Source organism: Gallinula chloropus, assembly GCF_964237585.1.
Source record: "Gallinula chloropus genome assembly, chromosome: Z".
In the NCBI taxonomy this organism is placed as follows: Eukaryota; Metazoa; Chordata; class Aves; order Gruiformes; family Rallidae; genus Gallinula; species Gallinula chloropus.
The window spans coordinates 66,688,821-66,706,923 of NC_140089.1; the positions used below are offsets into that span (position 1 = coordinate 66,688,821).

The 18,103-nt window shown below is 37.7% G+C and overlaps 1 protein-coding gene across 1 annotated transcript in view; it reads right to left on the reverse strand.

Annotated features, from left to right (window-relative positions):
* Positions 1-1,264: 1,264 nt before the first annotated feature.
* RNF180 (ring finger protein 180) overlaps positions 1,265-18,103 on the reverse strand; it is a gene marked incomplete at its 3' end in the record, with an annotated part of 76,032 nt that continues 59,193 nt past the window's right edge. Inside the window, exons 6-7 of the mRNA XM_084278277.1 lie at positions 17,354-17,479; positions 1,265-1,467 (exon numbers count right to left, since the gene is read on the reverse strand). Coding sequence (XP_084134403.1) covers positions 1,265-1,467; positions 17,354-17,479 — 329 coding nt within the window. The remainder of the gene's footprint in view (positions 1,468-17,353; positions 17,480-18,103) is intronic.

An 18,103-nucleotide genomic window follows, 5' to 3' on the forward strand; every position in this document is an offset into this window, starting at 1 on the left:
CTTCAGAAATAAAAACTTCCTTGCAGCTTCCTGAAAAGCTAGTCCCTCAGCTACCTGGTACCATTCTCCTGACTCCTGCAATAGTTTCTAATATCCTTTTTATAATTTAATGATGGGTTTACACTTCCATTTGAAAATACTGTGTAAAGCAGCAAGTAAGGAACAACTGCTGAACTGGCTGCAGTGTGGTACTGTAACTCAGCAATCTATACACAGAATAACTATAAAGTGCTTTAGAACTGTTTCATGTGAAAGGTGCAAATAAATACCACCACCTTTTGTGTGATTTTCCTGGAGACACATAGTCCTAGTGAGCCCACACTTGAGAGTATCCTCAAATTGCTAAAGCAATTTAATAATGATGTCAATTTCTTACAGCAGAGAAACAGAACTTCTTTCTTCAATATTTACACAGCATCATAGTCAGCAGGCCTGCTGCTTGTCCTGCATTAGCTGTTGTGCTGAATACAAACACACTCACCTGGATGGGTAAAGAAAGGTACAGTGCTACTCAGGGAATCTGCACACAAATGGTCCCTTTCATGTGCAGATCTTGGGGTGGTTAGTTGATTCCTTCCGATTGCTGTTTGCTGAAAAGATGAACTGTGAGGACACTGTGCAGTATCATTTCTCTTTTTGGTTAACAGGCTCAAAATTTCAGGCACTGAGTGCAGCACATCTCCACAGCTAAATGCTGATCCATTGTCAAAATTTCCCAGGATTTGGATTATACCATTGAAAAAGCAACGAGGAATGTCTATATGATGCATGGTGCAGCACCACAGTGCTTACAGTCTCCTGTTCCCAAAAGATATGACTATGAATGGGAAGCATTTTTATTGCTTTTATGTATGAGGAATTGAAGCACGAATGAGCAAGCAGAGTCAGGCACCAAGATGACTCTATGGATCGTATTCTGTTGGAGTTCCCAAAAGTCCCCCCAAGAACAAGCAGCACTCTATGTTTCTACAGAGTAATTATTTTATGCACTAGTGGTAAATCCTGTTTCCACCAAAATCAAGGCAAACTCCCAGTGAATGAAGGATGATTTGGATTTCACATTATATTGGGAACCAAACTAAAGTACTTCATCACACACAGCAGAAGTATCAGATAGCCTCACAGCATGCTTGATGCAGTCTATTACAATTCTGAATGATAAAAACGCAGTACCAAACAAACATTGTGCCTTCTTCGGGTACTTTTCCATTCACATTATTGTGTTCACATGACAGCTGTCTTCCTTAACTGTGATTACTACAGACTAAAAAGGGAAAAAGAAGTAACAAAGAAAACAGAACACAATAAATCCTATCACCCAGTTGACTGAATAAATGTAGATTATAACCATGTCCATATCAAACCGCCATCCACGGCTATCATCCTCGAAGTCCATGTAGTCCATCCTGTGAGCAGCATGTGGGAAATGCCTCCTTGTTACAGTATCTGAGCGTCTTTGAAAACCTGCTGAAAAACAGACTAGGAGATACAAATCTTTTTAAAAGCAACCAGATTGAGAAAAAAAAGAAAAATAAAAAGAAGCTAAACCTTCTTCCCCCAAAGGAAGACAGGGAATTGGACAAATAGAATAGGACAAATAGAAGCAGGAAATCTCACATCTCATGGCGAGGTCTCCTCACTTTGTTGGACAAGAAGCTCTCTGTGGGCTTTATTTTGAAAGATCTAAAAAGTAACTATGTCTTCCACATCTGGAAAATAATACCTTTCTTTGTTTGAATTTGGCACACTCTACTAAGTAATGTGACCTGCTTATGCTATCCACACCTATGAATATGTCTCTTTTGGTGCCTGCTTCCACTGAGTTTTAAGTGAAAGGCTCCATATACTGTAATTAATCTCTTGAGTAATTAATCTCTGGATTCCCTAAGTTTACTCATCTGAATTCGTCAGGAATTGAGACACATCCGTATGTGTACAAAAGTGGTTCAACAGTGTAAACACATCTGAAATCCTATTTCTAATATTTTTTTTTCCAAAACACTCTTCTAAGTAAATAGCTTCCTTTAATATTATGTCTCTGTATGACACATACCAGGTTAAAATTCAGTATTAAACTACTGTTTGTATGCTGATAATACCTTAAAAATATATAAGCAGATGCAAAAAGAGCCTTTCATGTGGAAGTAAAAACCCAGTGACTTCAAGAATGGTCCGAGTGTGGAGTCCTGCCAAAAAGTCTTTCCTCTTCATTCCTCCCCCAACTTCTCTGCATAGTAAGAGAAGCACTATAGGAGCACATTTCTTGCATATATCCCAACACGAGGTGAGAGAAGTGTGTGCATGGCTGTGTTAGACAGCAGGTTGTAGCACAGAAAGGAGGCTGGGAGCTGCGCTGCAAAGGCAGCAGATCCATCCCAACCTGATGAGGGACAAGGAGGAATGCAGCTGTACTGGTCTAGATTTTTGTTCTGTTTTCAGGTAACATCTGAAAATGACACATCGTTACAATGCCTTCATTGATTTTAGAAACAAGGTCTTTGCTGAGCTGCCCAGACTCTTCCCCTCTCCACTGACATCATGGCTTTTGGACTCTCAAGGTGGGTAGAAAGTGTCTCCTTCAGTGTGCATCACTGCACACCAGTCTGCCTCACTACCATGCTGCCTTCTAGACCTGCTTAATTAAGCTTCCTTTTAGTTCCATCTGGTTTTGATTAATACAAATAATTGTGTATAACTGCTCTTCATATGTCACTAATTTTAAGATTCTCAGACTTTGTTCAAGGTAACTGAGATGCACATTTTCAAAAAAGTGTCCTAATACAAAGTATTTTTCCTTTTTAGTAGCAGATATTGACTGCAGATATATGCCCAAATTGTTTTAGCACAAGTTTCCATGCCTTCCACAGAGAAGTATTTTCTCTCTTGTATCCTTTTCAAAATTCTTCATCAGGGACCTTTAAACCTCAAATTACATAAGTACACTGGTTCTCCTATATTTTTTTAATGACTGCTTTAGTTAGAAATTTGACTAATGACACACAGAAATTCTTCTTTTGGAGAATCACTCAGATATCACTATATTGTTGCATTTACTTTTACTTTTAATTAAAATTTTTATGTTTGTCTTGTATGGATACTAAGATCTATATACATCAGAATCCCTCTAACATTATTTATCTTATTTTGGATACTATGCATGAAATCTTCACGCCGGTCATCAGAGTGATGATGTTTTATGATGGTTTTCAGTAACTCCCAGTGGGCTAAGATTTGACCCACAGTGAAATATGCTACACTGACTCTAGGAATAAAAAAGTAAAAATTTCTAGGGATTTACTATTGAATTGTTTTAGATTATAGTACTACAAAGTTTTATGGAAATGCATGAGCTAAAAATCTAGTTAAAGATGCTGAGTATGTGTTTAAAGTATGATAAGCACCTCCTTGTTTTTTATGTTATGCTGTTGATTATGTTAATTTAAAATTATGTTAATTTAAAACAGTATCTTTGATTACTGCAAAGTAACATTAGTAAATCAGTATCAAAATTCTGAATAATGTTAGTTGTCTTTAAATGTCTTTCTGACAAGATGCAATTTAGATGAAAAATGCTCTTTTAAAAGCTTACCTCAATTTCAAACCTGTATTTTTCTTAATTTCTTTTCTAATGCCTTTTAAACATTATTGTGAAATAGAAACTTAATTTATGTTAAGTTCTGTATTTAAAATTTAATTTGTAAATGGCATTGCATTTTATCATTCTATAATGACGATGACATGTGGTATCATTCACTTTGCCTTTTGCACGTGAATTTGAGCGTATATTATCTTCTCTGGAGTGTCTTAGTCAAGACTGCTTTCTCATGCTTTATTTTTATTTATTTCTATGCTCAAAGTACACATAACACAAAACACTAGAGGCTGCTTTTGGATCAAGAGGGATAATCAGGAAATTACGGAAACAAGGTTGTTTTGACTCCATAGCCTCTGCCTTCTAGAGGATCTGGACATATGTTATCTTTGATTTGTGTGCCTGAGCAACTCACCTCAAGCAAACCTGCACTGAGTTTATCACAGATTAGATTTTGTCATGTCCTTCCACATTCAAGAACAGCAGTTTCAGCATAGGCAACTAGGTATTCCCTAATTGCTCTTCCTATAGAAAGCCACAGAAAAAATACTTGTGCTGTATTAAAACTGTGTATACAACCTGGAACTGCTTCCTATCCACTATGCATAATCCCTGTGGCTTCGCAACGTCCTGTTGATGTACTGGCAGTGCTCAAAATAAGACTGCAAACAATTTTAAAAATTCTCCCTATTATATAAATTAGCTGACCTCATTTTGGTATGACTAAAGCATATAAGACAAGAGATGGAAAATTTTACTCTAAAAATGTGCCCAAATGAATAACATGCAAGCTATTACAACCATTTACATTGAAAGTGCTCATGTGAAATGAAATTACCGAAGAACAAGTGTTCTTAGGTAATCAGATGTACCAAGGTCATTTTGACTCAGTCCCTTCTTTCTGATTATGAGCTGCAGCACACACACAGAGCTACCTGAAAGACTGTAAGGAAAATGGCAAGTACAAGCTGACACCTTCCCATATGTGCCCGCGCAGGAGCCAGCAGCTTAGGACCCCAGCGTTTTGGAAGCTGTTCTCAGAACAGTATGTTAAGACAGCACTGGTAGGATTTTCTTTCCTCACACGTGTCTGTGCATAATTTTGAACCAGATCTCACATTGCCTCCACTTACCGTGCTTGGTGTCCCTTGGTGGAACAGTCTTAGAGAAAATACACTGATTTCCTTTCAGGTGAAACTAGACCAGAAGAAATGCTCTTAAGAACTTTGATGTGTTCCATTAAGATGCTTCAACCACAAACAGGCATTCAGCTCTTGGGATTAGAAGTTGCCCTTGCTCCCTAAAACGGAAATGTGGACATCTGGCCCTCAGTGCCAAATGTTTTACGCTACCTATTACGGCTGATATAATAGCTAATGCAAGAATGCCTCTGAGGGACAGCAAACAATCTTTCCTAAAACGTCTTTCTTCCATTCATAATTTTACAGCACTCTCATATTTGTCTTCTGGAGTATCATTTCCAAACAAAAAAAAATGTAAATATCCTTTGTATGGAAAAGCTTCCATACTCCAGATCATCTTTTCCACGTTGTGCTTCGCTCTGCTTTAACCTGTGTTGAGATGACGTGATCTAAAATATACACAAGATTGGACATGTCCGATCATCACAAATCTAGACAATGACATAATGTTTTCCATTGTGCTATGATGCCAGTAATTCATGCTTCCCTTCTGACTATGGTTGTGCATTGAATGTTTTCAGACAGCTAATCACAGTATTACCAGATCTCTTTTCTTAAGTGGCAATAGCTAATTTACAGCTCATCAGAGTGAATATTCTGTATTATGGAGATTGCATAGCCTCTGTGGGCATATGACTGTCCTCACAGCGAAAGTGTTTTTCTTACTTGCAGTCTGAACCTCTCATAGCCATTACTGCTCAGTCTCCTGCCACACACCACTGTGCACACCTGGTCTGTCCTCTTTGTGGTCTCCTGATAGGTATGGTAAGGCTGCCCGGGGATCTTCCCTAAAGTCTACCCTTCTCCAGACTGAACAAGCCAGTACCCTCAGCCTCTCCTCACAGGTCAGGTACTCCAGGTCCCTGATCATACAGATGTCCCTCTTCTGAACCTGCTCCAATTTACAGTTGTCTTTCCAGTATTGGTAAAAAACTGTAGTGTTTTCAATGTGGTGGGCTGAGTAGCAGGGGATAAAAACGTCCCTTAGCTACTGCTCTTCATACTTCATGCTCCTGTTCACAAAGCGCAGGATGCTGTTGGCCACTTTTGGTGCCAGGGCACACTGCCAACTCATGAGCACCTTGCTTTCCATCAGGACACCCAGGTCCTTTCCAGAGAGCTTCTCCCCTGGCTGTCAGTGCCTAACCTGTCTCACTGACTGGACTCGTCCTTCCCAGGTGCAGGACTCAACATTTGTCCTTGTTGAGGTTCGCAAGGTTCCTTTCAGGACATTTCTCCAGCATCTCTAGGTGTCTCTGAATGGCACCACTGCTGCTGAGCCTATTGATTTGCCCTCCAATTTGCTGTCCTTTGCAGACCTGATGAGATTTCTTCCTATTGCCTCCTTGAGGTGGCTGATCAAGAGAACTGTCAGCTGTCAAGTTCATATTTACTTTTGCCAGTGAGCTGAACAATTTACTATCACTAATAAACTTTATAAACTATATGTATATATATATATATATATATATCACTTTCCCAAATCACGTATGAATGTTCTGAATTACAAAGCCTAGTGTGGGATTCCAATAATAGTTTGCTGGGTGTTCTTTTACATCACATTTTCCATGTTCTACCTGGGTCTGGTTTTCTTTTTATGTGCCCTATTGAAAGGGACTTCATCTGCTGAAGCACCTGCTTTACTGTTTCAGCCCATTTCTCCAGCCTGTCTTTGTCTCTTTGAATAGCAGCCCTGCTTCTGTTGGGATCTACCAACTGGCCTTTCAATCTGTTGTCATCTGCAATCACAGTGTGGAGAAATGGGCCAAAACTTCCCAGAATTCTGTACTTTCTTCAAGGATATAGTGTTTTATATCACTTTAACAAAGGAGGTATCATCCCCAAATTCTCGTATAAACATCAGCAATGAGGCATCAAGGTTATGCTAATATAATAGCTGAATTTCAAGACTTGCTAGTTAAAATGAGCTGAGATCTGCATTTCCAAAAAAGAAAAAAAGATATACTGCTAGAAGATTTTATGAGAGGATGGCACTTGTGTGAATGCCTACGATCATGTCCTGTTGATTCCCGATCTCATGTCCCAAGCTATAACTCAGTCTCCAGCCCTCCACCAAACTCAGGTCCCCAAAGCATCCTGTTCCTTCCCCAAACTGAGGCCTTGCAACCCAATCACCATCCTTCTTAGATGCAGAGTTCAGCTTTTCTCTGGCCGGCATGAAAAGGTTGAAGCTCCCTACCCTCCTGCTTCAGGTATTTCAGCTCCACAGTCTCAGAGCTCGAAGTATCTTTTTTTTTTGTCTTCTTAGAGAGAGCTCTCAAATTCCAAATTCTTGCTTTAGAATGCACACCAAAACCTACAGCTATTCTCTTTTTCTACAGAGATATGAAACCAAGACATAGAAACCATAATTGAATTCAGCATTTCTTTGGACCATTTACTATTAATTGCTCTAGTTAGCACCTCTCAGGCCTTCAGGACAGAGAGGAGGAAACTCCTCGTTTGAGTTTGGTTTTTTCTGTAAATTTCATTCATTCTACACTGTAAATTTCATTCAGTCAAAATTACAAATATTTATACTTGACAAAGAGATCTGACACATTTAGTCTTGATGGGAAATGAGGATGAGATTTTCTTCCATTCAAATACAGCTCTCTGGATTCCAGTGAGGTCTATTTATAATTGAAGTTTTGCGCAAGTCTCTACCATTAGTTTGAATTCTAAAACATAAATATGATGCCTCTCCCATAAATTAACAATGACACTCTGAATTTTAAGTAAATAACCAAATAACAATGTGTGAAGGCAGTTACTTCTTGCTATTTTATAGACTAAGAGTTCAGCTTTTACTGATTAAGACATAAACCATAAAGCTAGCTAGTGTATCTTACCAAAGAATCAGGTTATTGGAAAAGAAAACAAAAGGTAGATTTTAAAATGAATGACAAAATCCATAAATCCATATTAAATGCTTGTATGCACATTTTACATTGAATATTTTGCATATATGAAACCTATCTACAAATTTTATGAGAATTATTCAACTACTACTGTGCCCGGTCCTTCTCATAAATCCAAAGCAAAACTAAAACAGCTCGTTTTCTATGCTGGGCTGTTTATTTCCCTGGAAGGAAATGAACTAAGAAGCAAGAGGACTGTCGGAGTGCAGAATGATCTTAGAAAATATAATCCATCTAAACATCTGTTGATGGATCTAAACATCTGTTGATGTTTAGATACTCACAAACACAAGCTAATTGGCTAGTTTAAGTGCTAGGATGCATACTAAACCAATAGTAATTAATCTCACATTTCACAATGTAGAAGTCACGTGAATGTGGAAGCCATGAAGGAATTTTGATAGTCTGCAAGCAAATTCTTTACTCTTCCTTTCTTCCGCTAAACGTTAACACACGTGGTATAAACAGGCAGGACATCCTACAACAGCTTTTTAAAATGATTTATAGCAAAACCTACCCTTCTACTTAAATTAAAATTCAATTAAAGGTGATGAAATAGAAAGAATATACAGTAACTTAAATGCCTGTCCTTTTTTTTCAGTGTGCAAACTAGCTCTGTGAATAAATGAAGCCCTGGGTTCTTCACCTGCCCTCCACCATTCCTGTTCTGACGGCAATCCGTACAGTCTTGATGACTGATACCAGGAAACGGAACTGCATCGTCTCCCTGTTAGATCACATCATGGATCTAAACGCACAGTTTACATCCACTCTGAACCATAAAATGTCTTCCTTTAAAATTAAAGGTAAGTATTCTATATGTATATTGATCACATACATATTACAGCTATGGTATTTTTCATACATTTGCCTTTAAGTTAGGGATTTATAATTGCTTTTTTTTCAAATTCAGATGTAGATAAATTGTATCTCAACAGTGAAGTTCAACTTGTGGACAACATCTCTCCTTGTTATGACACTGCAACACCAAACCCATTTTTTTTCTCTAAAAACAAGCTGAAGTATTTAACCTGTGGTATGTGAACCAATAATCTACACGGAAAATTAAAAAGTATGTAGAATATTCTGGGTCTATGAATTTTCTTATTATCTTAAACTGTATCTGCTGTTTCTTTTATACTCTCTCTTCACTAATTGTCTTTCTTACTCATCAGAGTCTCGAACTCTATTCATCAACACCCTCTTCTGTTCCTACTTTTTATCACTGAACATTCCTAAAAATCATATTTTATGTTTTCTTTATATTTGTCATTGTCCTGGTTTAGCCCCAGCTGGTAACTGAGCACTATGCAGCTGCTCAGTCACCCCTCCGCCCCCAAAGGGGGTGGGGAGGACAATGGAACAAAACACTCATCAGTTGAGATAAAGTCAGTTTAATAGGATTAAAAAGAAAACCAACAAAAAAACTAATGGCATTAATGACAACAATAATAATAAACCAAGTGATGCACAAATGTAATTGCTCACTACATGCAAAAGGAAAGTGAAACACTACAATGCCCAGGCTGTTTCCAAGCAGCAAATTGGCCTCCTGGCTCGCTTCCCCAGTTACATATGGAGCATGATGTTTTATGTCAGGGAATACCTCTTTGTGCAGCCTGGGTCAGCTGTCCTGGCTGTGCTCTCCTAGCTCCTTGTGTACCTGGCAGGATGTGAGAAGCTGAAGAGACCTTGACTTAGCAGCATCTAAAACATCAGTGTGTTACCAGCATTATTCTCATTCTAAATTCCAAACACAGCACTATACCTGCTACTATAAAGACAACTAACTCTATCTTAGCTAAACCAGAACAGCCATCTCTGCAGCTGATCAAATACTGTATTTCTGCTGTCGGCAACTCTTGTTAAATTATTACCATAAAAGCCTTCACCTTTTCATATCATACCTCTGTGATGGTATCACCTCCCCCTACTTTCATTCCTCCTCATAACTCTTCTCTAAGTGCTTACATCCCTTCAGGCTCCATTTGTTTGCACTGCTACCATGGAACACATGGAGAAGCAAAAGCTACTAATATTTATAGGTAGGCTTAATATAATAGCTCAAGATGACTGAATAAGTGCAAAATACCATTTAAAAGGATCCCATACTGATGTTTATTTCTAGTATGAATGCTACTTGTCATACTGCTCTATTCTCTTCAAGTGCTTATTTATTGACTTGTATGATTGCTGTGTTTTGTGAAAAAATGACATTAATTTAGTGCTAAAGATAATTTAAGAAAAATCTTTGCAGAGTTTTGTTATACCCTGCTGTCCACAAGCCTTTCAGTGCTTAAGGCTTTAATGTTCTAAGCCAATTTTAACAGAACACTGTAAGCTAACAGTGATGCAAATTCATGAAAATAAATTCATGAATTGGCTCTACTTGTCTTAAGAGAGAGTCAGTCTGACAGTAAAGGTCATCAGAAAAGGACAAGATATGCATGCCAGGGCCTCACCACACCCCTCTGTAAGACAAGGCTGTGTATATCTGCACAAAGCATTTAGTTATTTGCAAATCTAGCTGTCTGGCAACATGCCTCCCATAATTCTTTCAGAGAAACTGCTAAATGACCTGTCTTGGAGCCATGCCATTGTCTTCGAACAAGCTCATACTCAGCTTTAGCTAATGTCAACGCCAAGAATTCCTACTTCCCATCTCAGCAAACAAAAGAAATATTAACTCCTCCAGAGAATGAAAAACACAAAGCACAAGAGAATATTTTGAAGGAAGCTGGCATAGTTTTTTCTGAACTGAAAGTTTTCTGATGCTGACAGTACTTAATCATATTTTAGGAAGCTGACCAAAGTTTTAAGAGAGAGCTCTCTGAAAAGCCTTCATATATGTTGAACAGAAATAAAAATACACTATCACAAAGAAATGTTATATAAAGTTCATCCTACATTCCTCTCTCTTAACTCAGTGATGAAGCCACATGGTAACTCTACAATCTATTCTCAGCCAAAAATTATTTCTTACTCTTAAAGTAAATGGGATTTCTGTAAGACACTGAATCAAAGGACTGAACACCAGGCAAACTTAACTTTAAAGGTAAGGTGTGTTCACACCAACAGAACTGAGACTATTTGGGAGCTACTTCACTACAAACTGCTCCCCTGTGCAGTGCATTTGAGTGCTAAGCAGATCAGGGGAGTGTGCTGGGGAAGCATGTCTGACATAACCTTTACTACACATAATTAGTTCACAGCTAATTGAGAATATAACCAATTTTAATGGTCATTGCTCAGCTGTCATGATCTTTTTGCCATCCTGTTTGGCATGGCTGGCAAGGATCATTCCCCACTTCCATTAAAATGCATAGAAAGATACTTGCTTATTCCTCCCAGAGATAAAGACAGAAGGTATCTCTGCTCCCACCTGTTCTCAGAGACCCACCATAACCTGAACTAGTCTCATCAGAATCTTGCACAAAACATAAAAATTGAAGACCAAGAGGTATTTTATGCTCTACAAAGATTCTGTGAAAAGAGACTACCACTTCAAAAAACTAGTAATTCAAAGTTTACCTAGGGTGGCTGAACTAAGATTTTGTATTGTCAAACGTGTTTAGAGGGCAAGTAATAAATATTTACATAATCTTACATGATAAATACATAAAATCCCTTTACAACACCTAAATTAAAGTTGTATTGGAAGATACCACTGTTATCAAATCAGATGACATCTGTGCTGGTTTTGCCTGGGGTAGAGCTAATTTCTTCACAGCAGCTAGTGTGGGGCTGTGGTTTGGGTTTGTGCTGAGAACTGTTCATAATGCAGAGATGTTTTTGTTACTGCTGAGCAGTGCTCACACGGAGCTGAGGCCTTTTCTGCTTCTCACCCCACCCCACCAGCGAGGAGGCTGGGGTGCACAGGGAGCTGGGAGGGGATACAGCTGCGACAGCTGACTGCTGTCCTGGGGATGGCTGATCACCTGCCTGCCCACGGGAAGTGGTGGATTAATTCCTGCATGTGCAGCTTTTTACCTTTTAAACTGTCTTTACCTCAACCTACCTCTTCTACGTTCACTGTCCTGATTCTCTCCCCCATCCTTCCCTGGGAAAGTGAGTGCGGTGCTGTGTGGGACTTAGCTGCCTGCTGGGGTTAAACCACAACAATATCTCATAAGAACAGGCATGGTAAGAGTAGACTGAAGATCTTCTTACCCTATCATCTTTCCTCTGACAAGGTCAAACAGCAAGGAATTGGCAAACGGTGAGGAAAGAACAGGGCACCCATACTGCAACACTTCCCTGACATCCTCACCTCAAGGATCTCTGCCGGCAGATGTGGCCTCTTTGAGTTTTAACAAACTTCACTCCATTTTTCTTCCAAGAATCTGTCATTGTTTGAACCCATGCTTTGGGGTAATGATAATTTTATTCCATGCCCTCTGGTTCTTTTATTATGAGACACTGAGTAGCAGCAGCCCAATCACTTCTGCCATGCCTCTCAAGACTTCAATTATCATTCTCCCTTTTTTAAGTCATCTCCTATTTTGGCTGATGCATTCTAGTCTATTTACATATTCCTCATCAGGAAGTAATTTAAAACTGACATTCTTATTTAGATTCTCCATACCCTTATAGTTTACTACCTCCTTTTGCAATGAAAGGAAAACAATGTAAACATTGCTCAAGATCACTCAGTGCTGACAGTCTTCTACCACTGCTTGCAGTCGGCTTTCATTTTTATTATCCCCAATATTTCAATAGTAGAAGCAAATGTTATCACCTCCATTTCTAGTAACAAATACACTGGGTAGTACAAACTGTACCATATGCCCATCTAAGACTAGACTGGTAATGTCCCTCCAGGGAGAAAAATGAATCATTTATTCCTGTCCTTTTTTTTTTGTTATCTTTTAACCATCTAGTAATGGATGAGAGAAATTTCCTTCTTATGTGGAATACTGCTGTGTTTTTCCAAGCACATTCAGAGAACCTTCTTAAAAGATCTTTGAACTTCATAAGCTGCAGAGTGAAAATCACAGTATCTCTAACTCCCCTACAAGTTCATTTGGGTCCCTCCGGTATGGGTGTGGGGCCATGGCTGTGTAAAAGGTCTGAATTGTTCTTAATTTCTCCTATTAGTTCCCTAAGCACAGTATAGTTCCCAAAGCAGAACTAAAGATGGGATGTGTCAAGAAATACTCAGGGAAATCTTTTTGCCATGGCCATTCTATCATACTCTTTGGTGTTGCATAATTAGAGCTATCAATATTCCTGTTACTACAGTTAAATGGAAACAAGCAACCCTGATTGTCCATACAGATTAGATAAACTATGGTTCCTTTCAATGCACTGAGGTAACAAAAGGGACAACTGAGTAGCCATTATTTCTGAGAGGTGTATCATGCTTCTACACAGGCTAGCTCTGGATGCAGTCTTCAGGGAAAAGACTATGAACTATTTTTTTTCAGTGGGACTGTGGCTCTGACTAAGTCTCTAAAGAACGACCTCTTTCTAACAGCTTAAAAGATAAACAAGGCTATTGATGCTTACAAAATGCTTTGTACTAGTGCCGTTGGCAAAACAGCAGGGACAGGAAGTGGCAGCGATAACAGTGCTGAAGCTTATAACATCTCTGTGGCACTGACCTGTGTACCTTGAATTTCCCCTTCCACTTTATTTTGTTTTCCTTTCAGATTCACTTCTGCTTGGTAAGGTGCAGAAGTGGAGGCTTGAAGGCTAGTCAGAGCACAAGTGGGACCCCAGAATCAAGAAATCGGTCTTGTGTTTCTTACCAGTGACCTCTGGGACTGAAAGAACTTGTGGGCAAGGCAAATGGGTGCAGATGCTAGGGTCCAAGTGCTGACAAATCACCAAAATGACTAAGTCGCCATCAGTGCAGCTGACCTGTGACACACTCAACCAGCAGTGCTTGGATTCTCTGTTCCCTGTCTTAGCTTACTATAGGCATAATGAACACTTAAAGACACTACTTACCAGTAAGACGTGTCTACCTTGATGCAGAATGCATCCTGTGAGAAATACTTGTGTGCAGATTAGCTTATTGTGATTCCACAAACTATACTGAAAAATCTGATAGACCCTGGATAAAAAAAGGAAAGCCTTCTGGTGAAGAAGCACTGCACAGTCCCACAACTACAGTCTTGACAAAGGAATGAACGACTTAAAAAAAAGAAATGAGGAAGTAAGAAAATTAACTGACAGAAAAAGTGCCGTGAAGAAGGACAGAACATTAGGACTTGGGAAAAATAGCTCAATATAAGGATCATTCTGAGAGACTGCTTATATTCCAGCATTACTCTTCATAGCTACAATCGATGCTGCACCTACTATTCTCAGTAACACCTATCTCCTTTTCTCCTTCTGTACATCACAGCGTCAGAAACTTGAAGCCCTGTATCGCTGTTTTCTTCTTTTTAAACAGAGAAGTTTTGTGTCTAACTGAAATGAAGATTAACAAGAATCTTGAATCAAAAAAGTAGACTGTGAAATGTTGTACTCCAGTTTTAAAGACAGAGAGACACAATGTGTCAACAGGTACTATTAGAAGCTTTCACAACATTATTTAAAAAATATGTAGAAAATTGCACACTCTTTTCCCTGGAGAATGAAGTGGTGGGAATTTCCACTGGTATTAGCAGGCATTGAAAACACTGTCTTTTGCAATCCTTGACTAATGCAGAAGTCAATAGGTTTTTATCAAGTCACTAAACAGATGAGATCAGTAAAGAACTAGAACAGATTTCATTGTATGCAACACTGGGGGAATGTTTTCTAGATTAAGCATTAAAAAACCCCAGATAATAAGAATGACTACTTCTAAACAGGCTTTCCCACTTTCAATTTAATAATCATATTTTAAATAAAATAATTAGCATAAAACCAGTTGGAAGGAATTCCCTATTAGCCTAGCAGTAATTATATCTTTAAATAGTCACCAAGAGCTGCAACTCATAGGTTTCAAAATCCCCCTCATTATGAACACCTACTTATGGATTTACCTTTAGGCATACCTATAATCTTGCTCTATATGCAGCCAGCCAGCATCCTTTTACACCATTACCACTACTATCTTGACCACCTTAGCCTGTATCTCTGTTTCCTTCAGTGTATTTCTATCTCAGATTTATGCAAAAAAACCTTTGAAAGAAGTGTACTGTCTCACTCTGTTTTTTTTTTTTTAATTTCTTAATTCCTGTACTTGATTATACCAAAGAAACTGTCAAAATAAGCATCATATTTTCAATTTAAATCACCTTTATCACTTCTTTTAGCTCACTTTTTTGGTATCAAATGACTTTTGAAGACTTGCCCTTAGTTTGTGAACCTTCTGTGACTGTACAATGTTTATAGACTGCAATTCCAAATTAACGGCATGCAAAGGCTACACTTACAGTGTTACTAAACTGTAAATATATGATAACAGGATCCAATGAAGCATATTTGCTATTTAACTATCCTATTCAAACTATGTTACTTTTTTATTAAAAAAAAAGGAAAGCATACTATTTGAGATAGTATTTCCCTTGTGCAATTACATTTCTTAGAAGTTACCAATAATCAAAACAATAGCTAATGTATTATCCTTGTTTACCTCATATAAACCAGAAGACAATTTAGAGGAAGATTAAAAATTAGCTTGTTAACATTCACATATATACAAAATCCAGTAATGATAAAAGAAGATTGGCTTTCATTCTTAAATAGCATTTCCATTTTTTAATTAAGCTATCCATGACAAAAAATAGCATATAATTTACTGGGCACTGCCATATATAATGCTTATGAAACAAACAGGAATTTTGTTACTGATTTTAATTGGAAAAAAATACAGTGCAGTGTAAGGACAAACTACTCTAAAAGCAATTTTCATCAGCTTGAAAGCACAGAAGTGCTCCAGCACTGAGGTTTCTTACCTTTTCCACAAAAACTCAAAAGCTATGGATGTTCGGGTTTTGTTTTTTCTTTTTTTTTTTCAGATGATTTTACATCCCTTGTAGAAATTCTCATATGAAGGAAGACTCACATACTGATTACAAAATGTGTTTGGCTCAGTGTATCAGTTCAGGAATAAAAGTAAAGAAAAAGATGCTTGATTTTATCTGGCAATCCTGCAATGTTCAGGATGTTTAAATTGTTCAAACTAATAAATCCTCCATACAGTCCAGGCTTCTTAACAACTGTCCTTCTCTCCCTTTATCCCAAGCTAATTCTGAGGTCAGATTTTATCAGGTCTAGCATTTCTCATGGGTGATTCACCATTTAAAGACAATTTTATGTCTGGAGTATTAAAATAATACAGTGTAAGAGGTTTTGTCATATGGGAAACTAGAATCATACAAAGTTTGAAAAGAGCTGCTCTATTCTCAGTGACCACTGAATCTGCTGGACATGTGCTGAACTAAAAGAGCATGTACATCTCTAACACGGACACAAAATTTCTTCTGGAAGCTTCCTGAGGCAGGGAACACACACAAAGTTCAGAAAAATAAAGTATGGAATTTTAGATGCTGCCAAGCACAATTTATATGTAAGCCCAAAAACCAGTCCAGGAAGCAAGTACACACTTGTGCTTTGAACTGACATAAACTCTGCAGTAGCTTTTATTCATATAAAAGGTCAGAACTAGATTTTGTCTTACAGAAGAGAAATACTCATCTCTGTTTTTCCTGCCAACAGCTTCCCCTCTGAGTAACACCAAAGATGCTCTACTAGTTCTCAAAATTCTCAGGTTTGCTCATTTTTGATAGTTAGTAGCATTTCTTGTTTTCAGTATCAAATCATGAACTGGTGTGACACGGTTTTATAAGTGGAGGGACAGGATTTATCAAATTTGACCTGTAGAAAGGCCTGGGTAGACTCACAAAAGGAATACAAAAAGATGACCTGTTTCATTTTTTTCATATACTTGAAGAAGCAATCTATATTTTTCTTACAAACAGGAAAAATACACCTGCTAGCAAGACTCAGCACTACAGAAAGTAACTATGCAAGGAAATGTAGAAGAGGCCAGTTGAAGAAAGGCCAATGGACTGAAAACAGGGAAACATGGGTAAAAAGTGAATCCCACATTTCAGTGTTCTACCTTAAATGTTTCTCGGTGAACCACCAGTTAAAAACCTTGAAAATGTTAAAGTAGCCACAAGAGGACTAAGTTTTCTTCATACCACAAGGAGAAAACAAAGATAATCCTACTTCATGAGTATAAAACAAGCAATACAGTCTAATATATATAGTATTACTACAACTTTTTATATGAGTTCTTTTATAAAAGACTTATTCTGGTTTGGGTTTTTTTTTTGAGAGTGCTTTATTGACCACACTCAGAACCAGTAAAATATTTCCCAGACTGGTTTTCTTCATTCCACTATGCAGACACAAATTTCTCCAAGCAGTAAACTACCCACAATTATCTGGGCAATGCGCACAAAATTAAAGATTTAAGAATAAATAAAAAGGTACATATACAAATTGTCTTTTTACAATTTGCAGTTTAGATTTAGAGTACTGTGTATGAGTCACCCAGGAGAATTTAACTCAGCTCTACTACAATAATTATCCATCTCTGATTTCTTATGGCATGTATCAGCTAGAGACTTATTTTCAAATGTTATACTCAAGACTGAGTTTAGGGAAGTTCAGGTAAAAGCTAAAAAACTTACCTTCAAAAACTCTGAAGGCCTTCTTGCAGCTCGGTAGAGGCCATTTTGCAGAATTCGATTTTTGAAAATTTTCTTTTAACTTCAAATATTCCATAGGGAAAAAAGATCTGGTAGCGTTGTTCAGTTCTAAAATAATTAATAGGGAAAAATGTATATATCAATGCTGTAACTATAACATAATTTCTATATGTTTATACTATAAAATAAAAATGCCGTATGTACTGTGTAATCCTTTTCCTGACTATAACATCACTTAAATTGTTTAAAACCACATAAACCCAAGCATTTCCAGATATAGCAGAACATATCTTAAACATGGTGTTTTTATTGTTTCGCTGAAAAAAAGCATTAAGGAAAGATGATGTCAAATTCTAGCAAAAGGGAGTACATAGATAAGGCTACTTAGAAAACTACGGTGACCTCTGTGAACGAAAAGGACATCTATCAAACTGACTGTGGTATTAATTCTCAGTTGATATGTTTTTTGTTTATACTATCACTCAGTAACAGTGGAGAGTGGAAGAGTCTGAAAATTGGAGATTTTTAAAATGTTGTGGATTAACAGGAATTAAGAACAAATTTGTACACATATTGCAAGAGTTGGCACAGTTCATTAATCCCTAGAAATCATCAGCTTCGTGGTGTAAAATCTGAGGTATTATCTACATGAACTGCAACTCAAAACTGTCAAACTAACTTATATGTAGCAATACAACAACAGGAAAAAAATTAAAGCTAATCACATTTTCC